We start from the raw sequence: 18,840 nt of genomic DNA on the forward strand, positions 1-18,840 counted from the left end.
TTGTTTTTGTTTTGTTTTTGCAGAGCAGTGAGAGTTAAGTGACTTGCCCAGGGTCACACAGCTAGTGACAAGTGTCTGAGGCCGGATTTGAACTCAGGTCCTCCTGAATCCAGGGCCAGTGCTTTATCCACTGCACCACCTAGCTGCCCCTGGGTTGTTTTGAGGATAAAGTGAGATAACATGTAAAGTGCTTTGCAAACTTTAAAGTGCTAGTTATTATTGTTGCTGTCATCATCATCATCACTCAAAGGCTTTCTCACTGGAAACAGCATTCTCAGCACGTAGAGACAGCTTGTCAGAGTATCCCCCAGACATTCCATGCCGTGTGTCAACATTCCTTGAAGACTGAATTTAGAGAAATGGTTCTTCGTTTCGGCTCACTCGGGAATATTTTAGGATACTGAAAAACCCTTTTATTGTTCTTTTAGGCCAGTTTTCAAAGATAGTCAAGGCTCTCTGGATCTAGAGGGGAGATTTTCTCCTTTCTATAAACAAGACAGCAACAAGCTCTCTAGTGAAGATATTCTCAAGTTACTTTCTGAATACAAGAAGTAAGTTGACTAGCTTACTAAAGTGTAAGCATTTTCATTTTATTTAAAGAGAAGTTTGAGTAATATCTAGGGAATATTGGATATTCTTTTTTTTTTTTTGCGGGGCAATTGGGGTTAAGTGACTTGCCCAGGGTCACACCGCTAGTAAGTGTTAAGTGTCTGAGGCCGGATTTGAACTCAGGTCCTCCTGAATCCAGGGCTAGTGCTTTATCCACTGCGCCACCTAGCTGCCCCCCAGATCTTGAGATTGAGAATAATATTGCTACTATGTTCCATATTCACAATTTAAAGACTAACATATGTTTCCTTTATACCCAGGCCAGAGAAGACCAAGTTACAGATCATTCCTGGACAGTTAAACATTGTAATAGAATGTGTACCACCAGATTTCTCAAGTAAGAACTCTCATATGTAATGTTAAAAGTAACTTTTTTGCTTTATATAGTACATTGCGGTTGCCATATTCTCTTCACTGTGCAATATAAAACAATAGTGACCGTTACAAGATGACCCTTTGTTATTGTTTATTCCCTTTCTGGCCTAGTCTTCTCCTGTGTAAAATGAGAAGGTTGGGATGGATCCCCAGGGTCCCTGGTAGCTCTCATGTTCTGTGTTCCAGGACACTTAAGTCAATTGGATCTTATTTTAATAAGTGAAGTGCAAAGGTTGTGTGATAAAATGCTCTTCCCCAAAGGGAAGGTGAAGGCACTTTCCAGCTACTCTCCTCAGTTTCCATCCCAGCCCACGAGGAATTTTTTCTGTGTCGTAATGGTTTCTTTTTTCATAACTTTTCCTGTAGCTCTGTGGAATCCCTTTTCTGGATTAAGCATTTCATTGGTTGCACATCTTAAGAATGACATTTCTGGAGTTTTCCATTGTCTCACAGGTGAAAAATTACACTTGGACCCAATTACCTTTTTGAGTTAATAACCATGAGCTGGTTGGCAATGGAAATCTACTCTTATTTTGCTGCTGCTGGTAAAAAAAGATGCAACGAAAGCTAAATTGCAACCACACGGAAAAAAGAATCGATTTCTTCACACAATTGAAGGCTGAAATGGCAATCTGTGTTGCAGCCAATTACTTTCCACAGTCGGTGTTGAGATCAGGCCTGGACCAGCCTCACACTTACTTCTCTTGACTGCTCGTGTTTCTGTAGTAGCTCTTTCTTTTTTTAATTTTTAGGAAGTCGCTTAGAATTCAACCTGGTGAGCAAGTTATTGGGAGAGCTTTGTGCATTCGTAGGTCATTTGTTTAGGAAATGCCAGATTGTCTGAATGTGGGCTGCAGCTGCCTCATGTGTAGCCCTTACCTGGCTCTGTTTTCACTCGTAGATTGTGTCACTGCTTCCTATGTGCCTGTGAAACCTTTTGTGAAGAATTCTCAGAATATCACGGTGGAAGTTGAAGAGTTTGTTCCCGAAGTGGCAAAATATTGTTATCCTTTCACAGTTTACAAAAACCACTTGTACGTATATCCTCTGCACTTAAAGTATGATAGCCAGAAGACATTTGCAAAAGTGAGTAGTTATTTAGCTTCATTTTCAAATGTAGAGGTTCTGTTCGAACCCTCAGTCTTCTGGCTTCTTCCCGAATCATGAATAATCTTTCTGAATAAGGCCTTCTTTCCTAGGCGAGGAACATTGCTGTGTGTGTGGAATTCCGGGATTCAGATGAAAGTGATGCTAGCGCTCTGAAGGTGCGTTAGTTCATTCATTGGTGTTTGTTTCTGTTAGCCATGGGGCCGCTCATCTCCAGGAGGTCAGTAGCGAGCAGAGGGAGGATCACACGGAGAAAGACACATAAAGATATCTGAATTCTCTTTGACTCTTAGCCTTGTGGGAGAATTCAGTGATGATAATCAAGAGCCTAACAGTTTGGGCAAGATTCTCAAGTCTATAGCTTTTTGATTTGCCTTTCTGCTTTTGTAGAAAGGTCCCAGGTCACCTTGTCTTTTGACCAGCTAGAGCTTGTGATAGTACCATCATGGGACTAGCCAACACCTTTTTGCTTGCAACCTGAACAGGCTTGGAGCAGGCAAAACCGAAGCATGCCCGCCTTGATCTATGTTGTACCTTGCCTTTTGTGCTTTGCACATTGGGGCCTTGATTCTTGAATCATTGTTCCCTCCAGAGCCAAGACAGGGTGTTATAAGGGGGCTGCTGTCACTGCCAGACTTCTCCACTTTGGGGCAACTTTGTGTCACAGGACAGAAAAGGCCTGCTAGGGGGCATCCAACTGCCACCTAACATCTGCTCAGCCTCCCTAAACCAGACTTTATTTCAGATGCCTAGAGGGCAACAGAGTCTGTTCTGTCCCTCAGGGTCTCCTTTTCATGCTGAGCAGCCCTTCCCTTCAGAAACCTACATTTCAGGCAAAATTAGGTAGTTTTAATTAAGCCCTTTTTCTACTTTCAGTGGCAATAAAATGTAATAGGAAGCATCATGGTACAGTGGAAAGAAAACTGGCTTGGGAGTCAAAGGGACTGGGTTCAAATCCTACTTCTTTCACTACCTGTGTGACCTTAGGCAAATCCCTTACCCTCTCTGGGTATCAGTTTCCTCAGTGGAAAACAGGAGGTTTAGACTAAGTGACCTCTGCAGTTCCTTCCAGTGCTCTATCTGTGTTCCTTTGGCGAGCTCCTAGAGTCCTGGGTAATCTCATTCCAAAGTAATCCCTGGACCTTGGAATATAAGATCAGTGATCTCAAAGTGTTTCTGCAGCAGCACAGGACACAGTGTGTGTGTAGTGTGTCATTTCTTAATAGGCAAAGAAGTTCACCAGCAAGTCAAAAAGGGAGTCAAAGAAGGATCAGGCTGAGCAGTGGTGGAATATTCAGAAATGCAATCCAGGGCATCAACTTGATTAGACTTTTGAAAAGTGAGGCAAACTAATAGAAGAATAGCCCTGCGCTGGGCCTAGGAAGATCAAACAGTCACACTTGAAAGGAAAACAGAATGACGTACTAAGCTAGAGAACTAGAAGGCCAGTCCTTTGTGTAGATGACTTACAAGGAAGGAGGAAGTAAGCTCCTGGCTTGGATGTTTGGGTGGGAGCCCCTTTGGGCCCAGATTGTTGGACTGTCTATTTCTTTAGTTGGTCCATTCGATGGACCTCCTAAGCCTCAAGAAGAACACTTGCCTAATATTCAGAACGTTACCCCACCAACTGCTAAGAGGTAGCTAGCTTGTGACCAGGCTCCAAATTCTTTTTGGTGGATAACTCCAGGCCTCTCCTCCCTTAGTTAGCCTATTTTGCCAGATCTTTTGGAGCCTCACACTCCAGCTGATTGGGGTGTTTGATGCTTTCCTTTGTCCCTGTGACCCCAGACCCCTTCATCACATGAAACCTCAGAGAAGACAATATGGGATTAGGCCAGTGACAGTGGTTCTTTCTTTTGCAGTGTATTTATGGCAAGCCTGCCGGGTCTGTTTTTGTTGCCAATGCTTTTGCCATCGTCTCCCATCACAACCAAAATCCAGAGTTCTATGATGAGGTAAGAGTGTCTTCCTCCAACAGGTAGGCCCTACACAGATGCAAAGGTGTGGTCTAGGGAACTAAAAATGGCTCAAGCCAAGCCTGTTACTTGGAGGTTATGCTGGCAAATCGAGGCCAGTCTCTAGCCCTGTGGCAGGAGAATAGCTAGAGGAAGTGATTTCTCTACTAGGAGACAGTGTTATCTGTGACTCCCTTCCTTGGCCTTGGTTTCCTTCTGTGTAAGAGAAGAGAAGACTGGATGAGGCACTAAGGTCCCATGGTTCAAAGCTGTTAAATCCCCTTCCATTTAGAAGTCCTTCATGCCACTGAGTTACATTCAGAAGGAGGTACCTCAATACACTTGAGCCATTAGCCCCTCCTGGCATATGCCTTCCTTTCCCAGCATCCACTTCACCTTATGTCTGTCTCTGTCTCCCTCCCCTGTGTTTCCAGCACTGTGCCTACCTTCCTTTCATGTCTCCATTTCTGTCATGGAATGGTGGCGTTTTGGGGGTATTAGAGCTCTAAGTCTATTGTATTATGAATATGAGCACCATGATCCACCTGTGATACGTGGTTATCAGTCATAAAGGTAATCCAAAGGCTCAGCTCTCCCCTCTATGGTCTGTTCTCTTGGATCCACAGCTCATGTTCTCAGTTGGGGAAGGTGGTAGAGTATCGCCCCTTAAGGAGCCATTTGCACCCTAGGCTTACAAACCACCAAGGCAAACTCATGTGGCCTGCCCATGGTTCCGTAGCAACTGTACATTGGAGATAGGACTTCCAGCCAGGCGCTGCTCTGGAGGGATGTTGGTTTTAAGATGGTGGGAACAGGGAGCAGGGGAAGAGGGAGAGAGGGAGAGAGACGGGGGGGGGGAGAGAGAGAAAGGAAAGGGGGAATAGATGGGGAGAGAGGGGCAGGCGAGGGGGGAGGAAGGAGAGAGAGGAAGAGGGAGGAATAGGGAGAAGAAGGGGAATAGAAAGAGGAGGGGGGAGGGAGAGAGAGGAAGAAAAAGAGAGAATAAAAATTGCTATTATCCCAAGCCGTATTAGATGCTTTGTGAGATGAGAATATTTCTCTTCTTTATCCCTTAGAGGTATTACAAATGTGAATGAGGTCATGCTCATAAAATGCTTCCAGGACCTCTCAGACAAACATTATGGTTGTGTTCACTATATAATGGTTAATAATTAGTTTTCATCTACTTGCTCAAAAGAAAAGTTCTTTTTGAAGATCTTTAAGGGCTATATTTTGTAGGTTATTACTGTGGTGATTTTCTGTAACGATGAGAGATTTTCTAAAATTTCCCATATTTATGATGATTCAGGAGACAGTAAAAAGTGGCCTCTTTGCTGCTTTATTCAGGTGAATTGAAGTGGGTCTTATTTTAACAGATTCAATTTGACAAATGTCCTTTCTGGTAGGGTGGGGAGGAGTGACAGCCATATATTTTTCACTCGGTGTCTGAGGGGCCCACCAAGCTACTATAATAGAAACCACTGCATTGTCCAGAAGCACTCTAGGATTCCCTACCTGGCCCCCTGGGCAGGGAGTGCTTTCTGACCAGTATGATAAAAGCCAAATGAAAATAATTCGGTATGGAATTGGATCATGGAAAAATTGAAATAAAATGCCATATCTTGTCTTTTCAGATTAAAATTGAACTTCCCATTCACCTTCATCAAAAACATCATTTGCTTTTCACTTTTTATCACATTAGTTGTGATATCAACACAAAGGGGACAGCCAAGAAACAGGACACTGTGGAAACTTCAGGTATGTGTCTTCTTGGAATGTCTCCCCAGCTGCTTTGAAAACAATTACTCTTCCTTTTTTCGTTTTGTTTTTTTTCCTTAAGCAGGAGAGGTGCTTTCATCTGATTAAAATGTCTTCCGAACCTAAAACTCTGAAACCCCACTTAGGTGCTCGGAGAACTGGACAGACTAGACAGTAATTTTCCTATGCTCCTCTAAGTGTATGCTCAGGGAAGTGCATTTGTTGTTTCTACATCGAGGACTGAAGGGTAGAGCTAACCCACTTAGTGGAGGTGGGGTGGTAACCAGAATTCCAGTCCTGCTCATTGTAGAACAGGACAATAATTCTAGTGCCAGGGACATCTGTGAGCCTGCAGGATATAAGTACTTGACTGGCACCAGTGAGAAGTGGACAGCTCTAAGACTGAACAGGTTGTGGAAGTGAAGCCACAGGGAGTATGTTGGCATGGTCTAACCTCAGAGTCCATCGTGAAGGCATCCCTGAAAAAACGATTGGTTAGGCCACCTAGTGAGGGAGGCCGCAAATAGAATGTCAGACTTGTCAGGAGAACAGGGTTCAAATCCTACCAGGCAGGAAAGGACAGGACTAGGAAATATACTCTTGGACACAGAAGGGGCAGGCTGAAAAAGCCACAGAATTTTCTGAACTAGAACAGAAATTTCAAAGTACCCAAACAGAGGCAAGTTATTGTCATAATTAAGATGGTCCCTTGGGGCAGCTAGGTGGTGCAGTGGATAGAGCACCGGCCCTGGAGTCAGGAGTACCTGAGTTCAAATCCAGCCTCAGACACTTAACACTTACTAGTTGTGTGACCCTGGGCAAGTCACTTAACCCCAATTGCCTCACTTAAAAAAAAAAGATGGTCCCTTAGGACCCTGTGTAGTGTTAGAGATACCTCTGCATAGAACTTGGGGCCCACGTGAATCAGCTTGCCCTAGGCATCCCCAAATGCATGTCTATTATAGCTTCATTCCCAGGGATCTTGGGAGATTTACACAGGAGCAAGCCTGGATTAGTCTTTTTTTTCAATATTAATAGTATTTTTTTCCAGTTACATGTAAAGAGAGTTTTCAACTTTTGTTTTTATAAGATTGAGTTCCAAATTTTTCTCCTTCCTTCCCCTATCCCCAAGACAGAAAGCAATCTGATAGAGGTTATGCATGTACAATTGCATTAAACATATTTCTGCATTAGTCATGTTGTGAAAGAAGAATCAGAACAAAAGGGGAAAACCTCAAAAAAGAAAAAGTAGAAATAGTATGGTTCAATCTGCATCCAGATTCCACAGGTTTTTTTGATTTTCTGGATGTAGAGAGCATTTTTCATCATGAGTCCTTTAGAATTGTCTTGGATCATTGTATTGCTTCAGAAGAGCTAAGTCTGTCACAGTTGATCATCACACAGTGTTGCTATTACTGTGTACAATGTTCCCCTGGTTCTGCTCACTTCACTCAGCATCAGTCCACTTAAGTCTTTCCAGATTTTTCTGAAATCTGCCTGTTCATCATTTCTTACAGCACAAAAGTATTCCATTACATTCATATACCACAACTTGTTCAGCCATTCCCCAATTGATGGGCATTCCCTCGATTTCCAATTCTTTGCCACCACAAAGAGAGCTGCTACAAATATTTTTGTACATGTGGATCATTTCCCTTTTTTTATGATCCCTTTGGGATACAGACCTAGTAGTGGTATTACTGGGTCAAAGGGTATGCACAGCTAAGCCTGGATTAGTCTTACATGATCAAGGGATAAACTCAGGAATTGGGTAGTTCCTGTCCTTTATCTCCAAGATTTGTCCTTCCTGAGTTATTCTGGCCCTAAATAAGGCCTAGACTGGACTCTTTGATTTTTGTGGTTTTTTTTTTTTTTTTTTGCAGGGCAGTGGGGGTTAAGTGACTTGCCCAGGGTCACACAGCTAGTGTCAAGTGTCTGAGGCCAGATTTGAACTCAGGTCCTCCTGAATCCAGAGCTGGTGCTCTATCCACTGTACCACCTAGCTGTCCCTTTAATTCAGTCTTGTTGCCCAGTTGCCTGTAGACCTTCTAGAACTTTCTGTTGGTTCCAGTGAACATTCAGGCGAGTTCTATGGCATAATTCTGCTTCTGCTTCATGCCATCCTGGCCTCTGTAGCACATTAGACTTGGAAATCAGCTAAGGAAGGAAACCACTGCTGGAGTGTGGCCCTGCCTCCTTACTGAGTTTCCTTCCATAAAGGGTCTCTAAGCCAGCCTTTGGCTCCGAATGTCCATGGTCCAACTGCTCAGACTGATTCACAATACAGAGCCAATGACAAAAGGAGACATTTTTCTTTCCTTTTCATATTTTCTGGGTTGGAAAACTCTTCTCACTTTGTCAGCTCTTTGGTTTAACTATTTTGACAGAGTTTCTGCATGACTATTCAACTCACGTTACGGACCAGACTTCTTATAAAACAACCCAGCCTCGGAGTTCTGCTAGTACAGAAAGAGCTTCAGGCACTTGGCATTCTGGGAAAGCCACTTGGGCCGTGTAGGACTGATCCTGCAATTAAGAAGGAAGCCTCTGACAGAAACTGTGCAGCCTTCACGCTCCCAGCTCACACTGACAAATGCATTCCAGGCTATGCCCTGAAGTGGGGTTTCAAAGAGTGCAATCCAGGGCGAGGTTATAGGCCCCTGAAAGGCCCAGTCATATAAAGAGTGGAGATGCAGCTTCCCTTCATCCTGAGGAGGACACAGGACACTAGCTTTCTTAGTATGACTTTGGTGTGGAAATCCTGGAGTGGAACGAAAGCATGAGGCTGTACTTACAGCTCACCTGCCACTCCCCTCTGGGTCCCATCACACAAAGTACTGGTGCCTTTTGCTTGGGAGAAATCTAGCTTTAACAGAGCACATTTCCCAGTCCCTTTTGCACAGAAGGATGATAACCCAGCTAGTGGCTCAGAGGTTAGAGGGCTGGGCCTGGACTCAGGAAAACCTGAGTTCAAATCCAGCCTCAGATACTTATTAGGTGTGTGACCCTAGACAAGTCACTTCAACCTGTTTATTAGAGAAGGAAATGACAAAGCACTCTGGTATATATCAGCATAGTCCACGTGTTCATGAAGAGTTGGATATGACTAGACCACAAATAACAACATAGCCAAGTCATGTGAGCATTCACAAGCAGGGTTAGAACCTTAGTATATTGGAGAGTCTCTGTGACATCTCATTCCAGGTGTGTTTCTGCTGTTTCAGTTATTTCCATTTAATGGGAAGAAAGTAGATGCTATTGTGTGTGTGTTGGAGGGGGGGAATCTTCTAGGTAGGGAAGCCATGACAGATGGAAACCGAGCATTATCTCATACTGTTCTTCTCTGGCCCATCCCCTGCTCCCTATCTCCATGCCTTTGTTTGCACCACTTCTGCTCTGCTGGACCCTTTAAAGCCTCACCAAAAAGTTGCCTCCTTCAGGAAGCCTTCCTTGATTTCCCAGTCTTGAATCACCTTTCCTCCCCCAGGCCTCACATAGCACTTTGTTTACAACTCTTAGAGCTCCCTAAGTAGACTGTAAGCTCCTTGTTTGGTGGGTTTTGCCCAAAGCAGTTACTTAATAAGTTTTATTTAAACTAGATTTAAGGAATGATAATGATAATGTATTGCTGTAGAGTTTCTTATATATATTTTTTTCATGATTCAATTTTGTCCTTACATAAACCGTTTGATAGAAAGACAAAGGGTAGTATCCCTCATTTATAGATAAGGAAACTGAGTTTCTTTTCTTAGAAACTGGCTTCTAGTGCCAGGAGCTCCCTAAACTCTGTTTAGGGATTAAGTCCTTAAATCTGTTCCTCCTTCAAATTTGCTTATCTTATTAAGGAGAAAGTAAGAGAGCACCTAGTTGCCTTTGATGGCCTTTGGACATGACTGTAATCCGGATGAATGACATCTTAATATTTACTAAGAGAACTAGAAAATGGGATTAGATCATGGAATGTGGGAGACTAGAGAAGGGCCCATGGCCCAATATTCAAAAAAGAGAAGACACTCTGGGCCAGGGAGTCTGACTTCAATTCCTGGCAAAATTCTAAACTGTTTTCTTGAAGGAATGGTTCGCAAACATGTAGGAAAAGCAGCATTAATGAATCACTGCCGTATATGAAGTTCTGTGTTCACCTGAAGCCGTGACACATTAGGAATTCTGTTAATAAGAGGAATGAAGGGTCTGGAGTTTATGCCATATAAGAACCAGGGGAAGTTGCTAGGGATGCTTAGCCAGTTGAAAAGAAGATGAAAATGGGTAATTATGACAGTTGGAAATTCAGTAAACTTTCATTAGGTCCTTACTATGTAATAATAATCATGACGAGGGGGCAGCTAGGTGGCACAGTGGATAAAGCACCGGCCCTGGATTCAGGAGGACCTGAATTCAAATCCGACCTCAGACACTTGGCACTTACTAGCTGTGTGACCCTGGGCAAGTCACTTAACCCTCATTGCCCCACAAAAAAACCAAACCAAAACAACAACAACAAAACCAATAACGATCATGATGATAGCAGCTAACGTTTTGGATAGCACCTACTATGTGCTAGGCACTGTGCTAAATGCTTTATTATCACATTTGATCCTCATGAGAACCTTGGGAGGTAGGTGCTCTTATGATCCCATTTTTGATGAAGAAACCGAGGCAAACAGATTAAATGACTCTCCCATGGTCACAACTAGTGAGTGGCTGAGGCAGGATTTGAACTTGGGTCTTCATGATTTCAGGCCCAGCACTCTTTGCACTGTGGCACCCCTTAGCTGCATTGTATAAGGCACTTTGCCAGTAGCTGAGGATATTGTTATTATTTATTATTATTATGAACAACAACAACAACAATCGCCCTCAAGGAGCTTCTATTTTTCTAAGAAGATACAGCATAAGTGCAAATAAAGAAGTAGGAAAGGATTTCCAGAAACTCGAAGAATGGGGAAGGAGGGGGTGAACTGTATGAAAGGGAATAGTGCAGGGATGAGGTGGGGACACTCTGGTGCTTAAAGACTCAGTCAGCCTCTGAACCAGGAAGATGTGAGTTCCAGTCCCGTCTCTGACATATGCTGGTTATGTGGCCCTCTGCAAGGCACTTCACTTCTCCATGACCTGGGCAACTGTTGAAGATGCTAAGCTATGGAGAAGGTGCAAGGAAATCCTAGGTCTGGCCTCTTCCTGTCTAGGGGCCAGCTTGATTGGCATAGAGTAGGGGAGGGACCTTCACAGGAAAGAATACTCTGGAAGAGGAGGTGGAGGGCTTTAAATTCTGGGCTGAAGAGTTTGGATTTTATCTGGGAAGTGATAAGCAGTCATGGAAGATGTTTGGGTTGGAAGGGTAACATGGTCTTATGTCTTAGGAATATCACTCCTGCAGCTGTGTGGAGAATGTTCAGGAGAGATGAGGGATAGAGACAATACTAACAACTGAACCTTCAAGGGAGATAAGGATCCCGAGGGGTAAAAAAGAAAGGGCAGATGGGAGAGAAGCGACAGCAATGGGGACTGCCCAACTGAAGATAGTGGGCAGAGTCAAAGATGTCCCTGTGGATGTGACTGCCTACTTTCAAGAAAATCCTAGGATTTGAGAGGTGGGAAGAATCCCAAGAGAAACACTCCTAGAGAACCCCTGGGAAGTGGTCTCTGAAGACCTTGAGAGGCCACGGAGTCCAATTCCTCCATTTTACAGATAAGGAAACTGAGGCCAAGGGAGATGAAGTGATTTGTCCAGGGTCACACAGGTAGTAAGGTCATAGGCAGGATAAGAATTCAGGTCTTCTGACTATAGAACCATCATTCCCAGAACACTGTACCAGTCCTATATTATTGACTGTCTGCTGGACAGTTCCAGCTGGGAATATTGTAGGTATTCCAGGTTCAACATATCTAAAATAGAACTTATATTTCTTTTTAAATTGTTTAAATTTTATTTTCAGTTCCAAATTCTCTCTGTCCTTACCCTCCCTGCCATACCTATTGAGAAGTCAAGGAAAACAAAAACCTATAAAAAAGTATAATCACACAAAACAAAATTTCAGATTAGCCATATTAAAAAAAAAAGAACGAAAGAGTGGAAAAGGAAGAAAGAAAAGAAAGAGTACTTCAGTATGCACTCGAAGTGCATCAGTTCTCTGGTGGTCAGCAGCATGTTTGATCATTAATCTTTTGGAATTGTGGTGGGTCATTGTGTTGAGAGTTATTAAATATTTCAAAGTTGATGATCTTTATTATATTGCTATTATTGTATAAATTGTCCTCTTGGTTCTGTTCACTTCACTTTACATCAGTTCATAAATGTTTTTCTGAAGCCATCCCCCCTCATCATTTCTCATAGTACAATGGTACTCCATCACAATCATTCACCATAACTTGTTCAGCCATTCCCCATTCGATGGGCATCCCCTCAATTTCTAATTCCTTGCCACCACAAAAACGCTGCTATGAGTATTTTTGTATATGTGGAGCCTTTCCCTTTTTCTTTGATCTCTTTGGGGTACAGACCAAATATTGGCATCGCTGTCATCCTAGTTCCCTAAAATCCATCACTCCTCCAGACTCACATTCTGGTTGCCCACACCACCATCCTTCATCACGTGACCAGGTTTTCCCTTAAACCTCCTTTCCAGTCACTTGACAGTTCTCCTCACCTTATCTATTGCAAGAGCCTCCTAATGGGTGTCCTTGACTCCCCACAGCTGCCACATAGAACTTCCTAAATGTCAGTAGCTCCTTGAGGTTAGTCTCCCTTTCTCTGAATTTTCCTCTGCATTCCCAGCTCTCAGCATTGTTCCTGGTACGTTTTGTTTAATTTTTTTATCCTGTTCCAGACTTGAGCCAGACCGTGTAGGACAGTGGTGTCAAATAGAAACGGGAGCTACTAATCTGTACAGAATGATTCCTGTGGGCGTTATATTGACTTGGTTTTCAGGTGTCATGTTATCTATTTTGATTGTATTTGAATTTATTTTGTTAAATGTTTTCCATATTCATTTTAATGTGGTTTGGGCCATACTTGGGAGTGTTGTGGGCATTCGCCACCTTCGGTATAGGAAACTCTGACAGTCTTTGAGAAGCATCGAGAGGTTGAGTACCCGTGGCCATACAGCTCTTCCTACCTCCAACACCATCCATCCATTCACCATATCGTGCTCCCTGCCATAGTAGGCACTCTGATGTTTGTTGAATAGGATTGAGTCAAGTTTTCAAGGCCTTGGTTTCTTCCTTTTAGTTCTAAAATTCTATGACCAAGAAACTGAGAAAGAGGCTAAATAACTTCGCTCTGTGAAGTTAGCTTTCGGGGAACTGTCTCCTGCTCCACAGGTGCTCTTCTTCCTATACAATGATGCCGCACAGCCCCAGGGCTAGGGTACACCATCCTTGACCTCCTCCTCCTCCCCCTCCGTGCATCCCTCAGACCCAAGGGACGGGGACTCACTGGCTTGGCTGTCATGTTGCTCATGTTTTGGCAGTTGGGTTCAGCTGGGTCCCTTTGCTGAAGGACGGCCGAGTAAACACGCTGGAACAGCAGCTCCCGGTGTCAGCCAACCTGCCTCCTGGCTACCTGAGCCTTGGTGACCCAGAATCCAGAAGGGTAGGAAACACTGACTGATAAAAAGGGATGGTGATGGCAAGTAGAAGATGGCCAAGTTTTTGAAGGGGGGGTCACATTTTGTTCTCTGCTGTTGCTCTTTTGGAGGGGAACTTTGCTTGGCATCCTTAGTCTAAATGTGCAGATGAGTTTTGTGTAAAGCTCCTCTACCCAAAGAAGAAGAAATGTTGAAATACAGAAAGGGGTTTTAAGCTGTTCATATGTATATCTCTGTGATGAAATGAAACAAACCCAAGGCCTTGTTTTCTATTCACAGCAACCGAACTTTGATATTAAGTGGGTAGATGGTGCAAAGCCTCTGTTAAGGATCAAAACACACTTAGAATCAACCATCTACACTCAGGTAAGGCAGATGATCAGAAGTCTGTCAACCTTAGTGTTGGAGAAAAAGAAGTTGGTGGCTGAGCTTTAGCAGTATTGGCAAGCACGGTGCTCAGGACCCTTGGGAAGTTTTGGTCCTGGGTGAGCAGGGCCTCCAAACACCCCATGTGTCCAGACAGTGACCTGTCTGGCTTCTCGAACTGGTGAAGTGTCTAGGACCGCCCCTTCCCAAGCTCTCTGCAACGGGTTGGGTCTATGCACCTGAATAGCTCTTAGGAGGAGGTAGAAACCATTTAGCCTGTCCTCTGTGGAAATCCACTTAATAGTAACCCGGGTTAAATGAAGATTTAACCCCTCCCCCTGCCCCCTCCATTCTTACCCTTCCTCCCCACCTTGGGGTGTTGAGAGAAACGTTTATTTCTTAGTTTGTGACATGAAAAGACAGCATGATATTTTGGACACGCTGGTGCCTACAAAGTAGGACTTCATTGAGAGAAAAGGAGGGGGAAGGGAGCAGAGAGGGAAGGAAGGGAGGGAGGGAGGCAGCCAGGTGAGGCAGGAAGAGAGACAGAGCGATGTGTCCTAGTCAAGGGGGCCTGGAGCATTCAGATGAAAAGAGTGACAGCATTTGCTGTAGAGGCTGAGCCCATTTGGCAGATGTGGCAGTAAAGGCAGTGCCAGACCTGGGCCCAAGGATAACGACTCTTTCCATCTGATTTCTAGGATCTGCACGTGCACAAATTCTTCCGTCACTGCCAGGCAATACAGTCTGGCACTAAAGCAGTTCCCGGGGAGCTCATTAAATATTTAAAGGTAAACGCACGCTGGCTGGCCATAAGCTTTCTAGTCAAAACGAGTTTGCTTCGTAGGCCTCTGTGTTACCCCATTTTAATTTGGAAAAAGGAAGCTAACACTCGGAGTATGTTTTTGCTGAGATCATGCATTTTGTTCCATGCTTTTCCATTAAACGGCTTTCTAGACACAAACAACAAAACCATCTAGCGAGAGGCCAATATTCTAACCCAAGAATCCCAAATCTGACTCTCATCTGATTTCTCATTCATTCCTCCCAGGACTTTCTGAAACAGGCAAGGTAGGTCATAGTACCCCATTTTTACAGTTGAGGAAATGGGCTTACCATGTAGTAAGTGGCGGAATCAAGTACTCAGACCAAGATCTTCTGAGGGTTTTTTCCACTCTCTCAAAATGCCATTCTCTCTGAAAATGCATATTCAGTTCAATACACTGAAATTTCCCAAGTATTTTTATCCTACTGCTTTCCTCTTAATAAAGACCTCAGAGTGGAAGTGCAGATTTTTCAAAAAGACAGAGAAGCCCCAAGAGCTTGAACCAGTGTTGCTTTGGGGATGAAATGAGAAGCAGGCCCCTGTCCTTGTCTGTGCAAAGGGCCAGTCAGAAAGAAGAGAACAAACGTCTTCTGTGTATTTAGCATTTGTTCTTTAGCACTGTCTCAAGTGCCCATTATAGCCAAGGAAGCTCCTTTCATTAGGGAGTATGCCTTGATGAGAGATGATGACAGCACCTAGATGGAGTGCTGCATGTGAAGGGAGTCCCAGGGTGTTCCCGAGTTGTCACAGGTAGAGGGTCCAAGTAAAGCAGTCTGATGTCAAGAGACTGGTCTTGTGAGTGAGAGATATTGGAGGATACGCTCCACATTCTGCATGTTTGGGCTGTAGAGACTGGCAAAGATGGAAACCCAGGAGCTTGACTCTGTGTGGAAGCAGCCAGGAGTAGAAAGAAGGTGAGCCAGTCTCCGAGGGCTAAAGTAGATTTCAGTGTTGGCCATGGAAGAAGAGGGTAAAACGCCCGACTGTGTTCACTCCATCTGCCCACATTCAGGAAATATGGGATTGTAAGATCCTCTGTATGAGGAAATAGAGGTCCCAAAAAGTTGGGTGAATTACTCAAGGTCACAGGTAGCATGTGGCAGTCAGGATAGTGTCTCTACCCTCATGTCAAATTCTCCAGCACTTGACTTGTTTCCCATCCACCACCTCTGGAACTGTAGAGAATGCCACTTATGTCTTAGGAGTACAGAGGGTAGCAGGTTTTACAGAGGGATGATTTCTTCCCTTTTTCATTATTTTTGTGTCTGGATTAGCATGCTTTGCTCCTTGAGGGAAGGTGCTGTATATTTCCCTTAACACAGTGTCTGGCACCCAAATAAATCCTAGTTTACTGGCTGGATGTGTGCCTCTTGCATAGCCTCTGAATACAGTACTATAGCCATGCGGCTCAGGGCCACAATGTACAGAACTCAAAAGCCCCCATGTTGAACCTGGGAAAAGGAGTAAGGGGGACCAGAAGCAGAGTTCTCAGAGGAACCAAAGGCGACTTTGGTTACATATTGCTGTTATGGAGATTGTGGTGTCAAGTTTTTGGCCATTTTTTATGGAGATGGTGAGCCTTAGAGACAGCTTAAAATCAATCAGCATGTCTCCTATACTTATCAAGAGTAAAGTCCTCGGGGCAGCTAGGTGGCACAGTGGATAAAGCACTGGCCCTGGATTCAGGAGGACTTGAGTTCAAATTTGGCTTCAGACACTTGACACTTACAAGCTGTGTGACCCTGAGCAAGTCACTTAACACCCCCCCCCCAAAAAGAGTAAAGTACTCACCTAGTACAAGTACAGCTAGGGGCTGCTTCTTACTAGGCTAGCTAATAGGAGGAGACATATTTGATAGGTATGGATGAAGACTTGACAGAATTTCCCAGGAGTGCACACACGTTCAGTGTCTTAGCCAAGCAGAGCCTAACCAATAGTATCATAGACCATTAAGGCTGTATGAGACCCACAAATCAAAGTCCATAAGTATTCATTGAAAAGTGAGACATGGAGAGGTTGTGGCTATATCTTTCATTTCCCTCCCCCTTCCCTGTTCTCCCCCGCTCCCCACCCATGTTCCACTTGGTCAGAAGGTCTTGGCTCTAGTCCTTATTCTGTCACTTACTGGGGTGTGACTCTCGGCAAGTCACTTGACTTACCTCTATCTCAGTGTACTCATCTGTAACATGGAGGTTATAATACCTGCCCTGTCTAATTGACAGGCTTGTTATGAGGAGAAAATGGATGTGAATGCACTTTGAACACTATAAAATATTAATCAATGAAAAGAATACTGTTGCACATGAGGTGGCATCATTATCTGTAATTCAAATCCATTTTCCAGTATTGGCCAGGCAAAGGATCTCTCATTGATTCTCCAGTCATATGTCTGTTAGATTCATTGGCTTTTTCAGGGGTGAGGAACTTCGTAAATGATAGAATAGAATAGGACAGAAACATTTTTTAGAGGGCGTGAACCTGCTGTTATTTATACTATGCAAGTTTGCCCCCTAGTGGCAGTTGGTGAATTGCCACATGCTTTCTGGAATACAATTTAGCTCCTCTTGAGCTGAGATCCTGGAATGTGAGCTGTACCCAGATGAAATCCATTCCACAACATCCATGTCTGGTGGGCAGCGTGACATATGGAAGGGGCCTATAGGTCAGCTAAGTCCACCTTGCAGGTGAGGAAGTATATGAACACATGGCATCTACAGTTTTAGATGTTTCATATACTATATATGTAAATGCAACAAAGAACTCTCTTCAAAACTGGGACATCATAAAATTCCTGTGGAAATGTTGAAAACTCCAAGAAAACAAGGAAAGGTTCGAGTCATAGATAGGCCCATTCAGACTGGGGTTACATTTTGCCTTCCCAGTATTCTTTTTTTTTGGTGAGGCAATTGGGGTTAAGTGACTTGCCCAGGGTCACACAGCTGGAATGTGTCAAGTGTCTGAGGTCACATTTGAACTCAGGTCCTCCTGAATCCAGGGCTGGTGCTTTATCCACTGAGCCCGTAGTTGCCCCCCCCCCACAAACCCCCAGTATTCATTTTAAAGGGAACAACTTCCTTAATCTCTTGACTTTTGACTACAATAAAATAATTTTTAGTATTACGTAGTACTTTATACAGAGTGTTCCCATACACCCTATTTAAACTGCACTAAGAATTGTGGGAAATTCTGTATTCGTGGTTGAAAGGCAATGCTACTCAGTGGGTAGACTGCTGGACGTAGAGTCAGGAAAATTGGAACTCAAAACCCTCCTTTGTCTCTTACTGTGTAACCTGGGCAAGCTGATTGACTTCTCTGAGCTTCAGGCAGCTCTAGGATTGTAAGAGAAGTCCCATTATGATGGAATCATAGGTCCTTGACATTTTGAAGTGTGTATATATATATATATATATATTGAGTTTTACGTGAGTCTCTCATGTTTCTGTTCGCTTTCATCACTAATGCTATTTAGTAAATGTGTGTGTGTATTTTAAACATTTCATTTTAGTGTTTGCATGCCATGGAGATTCAAGTAATGATACAGTTTCTACCTGTAATTCTTACGCAACTCTTTCGTGTTCTCACAAGTATGACCCAAGAAGATGATGTGGCTTTCAACTGCACCATGTGAGTTTCACAAATCACTGAATATAATTTTACCTTCCGAGTGCTAATCTAGTAAATGGAATCCTGAGAAACAGCCGCCTCCAGGCCATTGCTTTAAAAATATCGATGATTTCTCTGTCATGGAGTCCCCCCCTTCCTAATTTTTATTTCTTACACTAATGATCCTGTGCTTTTCAGTGACCAAAAGATTTGGAAAGTTGTCACTCTTTCTTCCCTTGGTGACTTTGGATTGGCTCAAATCTGTCCTTCGCTTGTCCTAACCACAAACATAATTCTCATCATTTTTTCTCTTTTTATCCTTTCTTCCTGGGCTTTAAATGTGAGTCTGTCTTCCAGGTGTTGTATCACATAGAACAGCTTCAATAATAGTTAGGATACACATTAAAATAACTGGGAAGAAACTAAATGACAATGTGCAAAGCTTAGGTTACCTAAAGGTATGTGTTTTGGACTGGGAGTCATGTTGTTTTTAAGGCTCTTAGTTGGCTGGATGTTGCTGTATTTGAATTTAGATGATTAACTCATCTTGTACAACGATGCCCCTTTTTATTCTTCCATAATATGGGACAACGTTAAATCTAAGTCAGCTGCCCTTTCTTAAGCATCTACAGTGGGCCAAAGATTAAAAAATGAA

The 18,840-nt window shown here is 43.5% G+C and overlaps 1 protein-coding gene across 1 annotated transcript in view; it reads left to right on the forward strand.

Moving 5' to 3' along the window:
* Positions 1 to 18,840, forward strand: part of DOCK11 (dedicator of cytokinesis 11) — a 193,657-nt gene that overhangs the window by 95,062 nt on the left and 79,755 nt on the right. Inside the window, exons 15-24 of the mRNA XM_043974522.1 lie at positions 429 to 551; positions 870 to 946; positions 1,886 to 2,070; positions 2,184 to 2,249; positions 3,954 to 4,046; positions 5,681 to 5,804; positions 13,274 to 13,395; positions 13,670 to 13,756; positions 14,458 to 14,547; positions 18,088 to 18,206. Of these exons, the coding sequence (XP_043830457.1) occupies positions 429 to 551; positions 870 to 946; positions 1,886 to 2,070; positions 2,184 to 2,249; positions 3,954 to 4,046; positions 5,681 to 5,804; positions 13,274 to 13,395; positions 13,670 to 13,756; positions 14,458 to 14,547; positions 18,088 to 18,206 (1,086 nt within the window). The remainder of the gene's footprint in view (positions 1 to 428; positions 552 to 869; positions 947 to 1,885; positions 2,071 to 2,183; positions 2,250 to 3,953; positions 4,047 to 5,680; positions 5,805 to 13,273; positions 13,396 to 13,669; positions 13,757 to 14,457; positions 14,548 to 18,087; positions 18,207 to 18,840) is intronic.

This window comes from Dromiciops gliroides, chromosome X (genome assembly GCF_019393635.1).
Source record: "Dromiciops gliroides isolate mDroGli1 chromosome X, mDroGli1.pri, whole genome shotgun sequence".
NCBI lineage: Eukaryota > Metazoa > Chordata > Mammalia > Microbiotheria > Microbiotheriidae > Dromiciops > Dromiciops gliroides.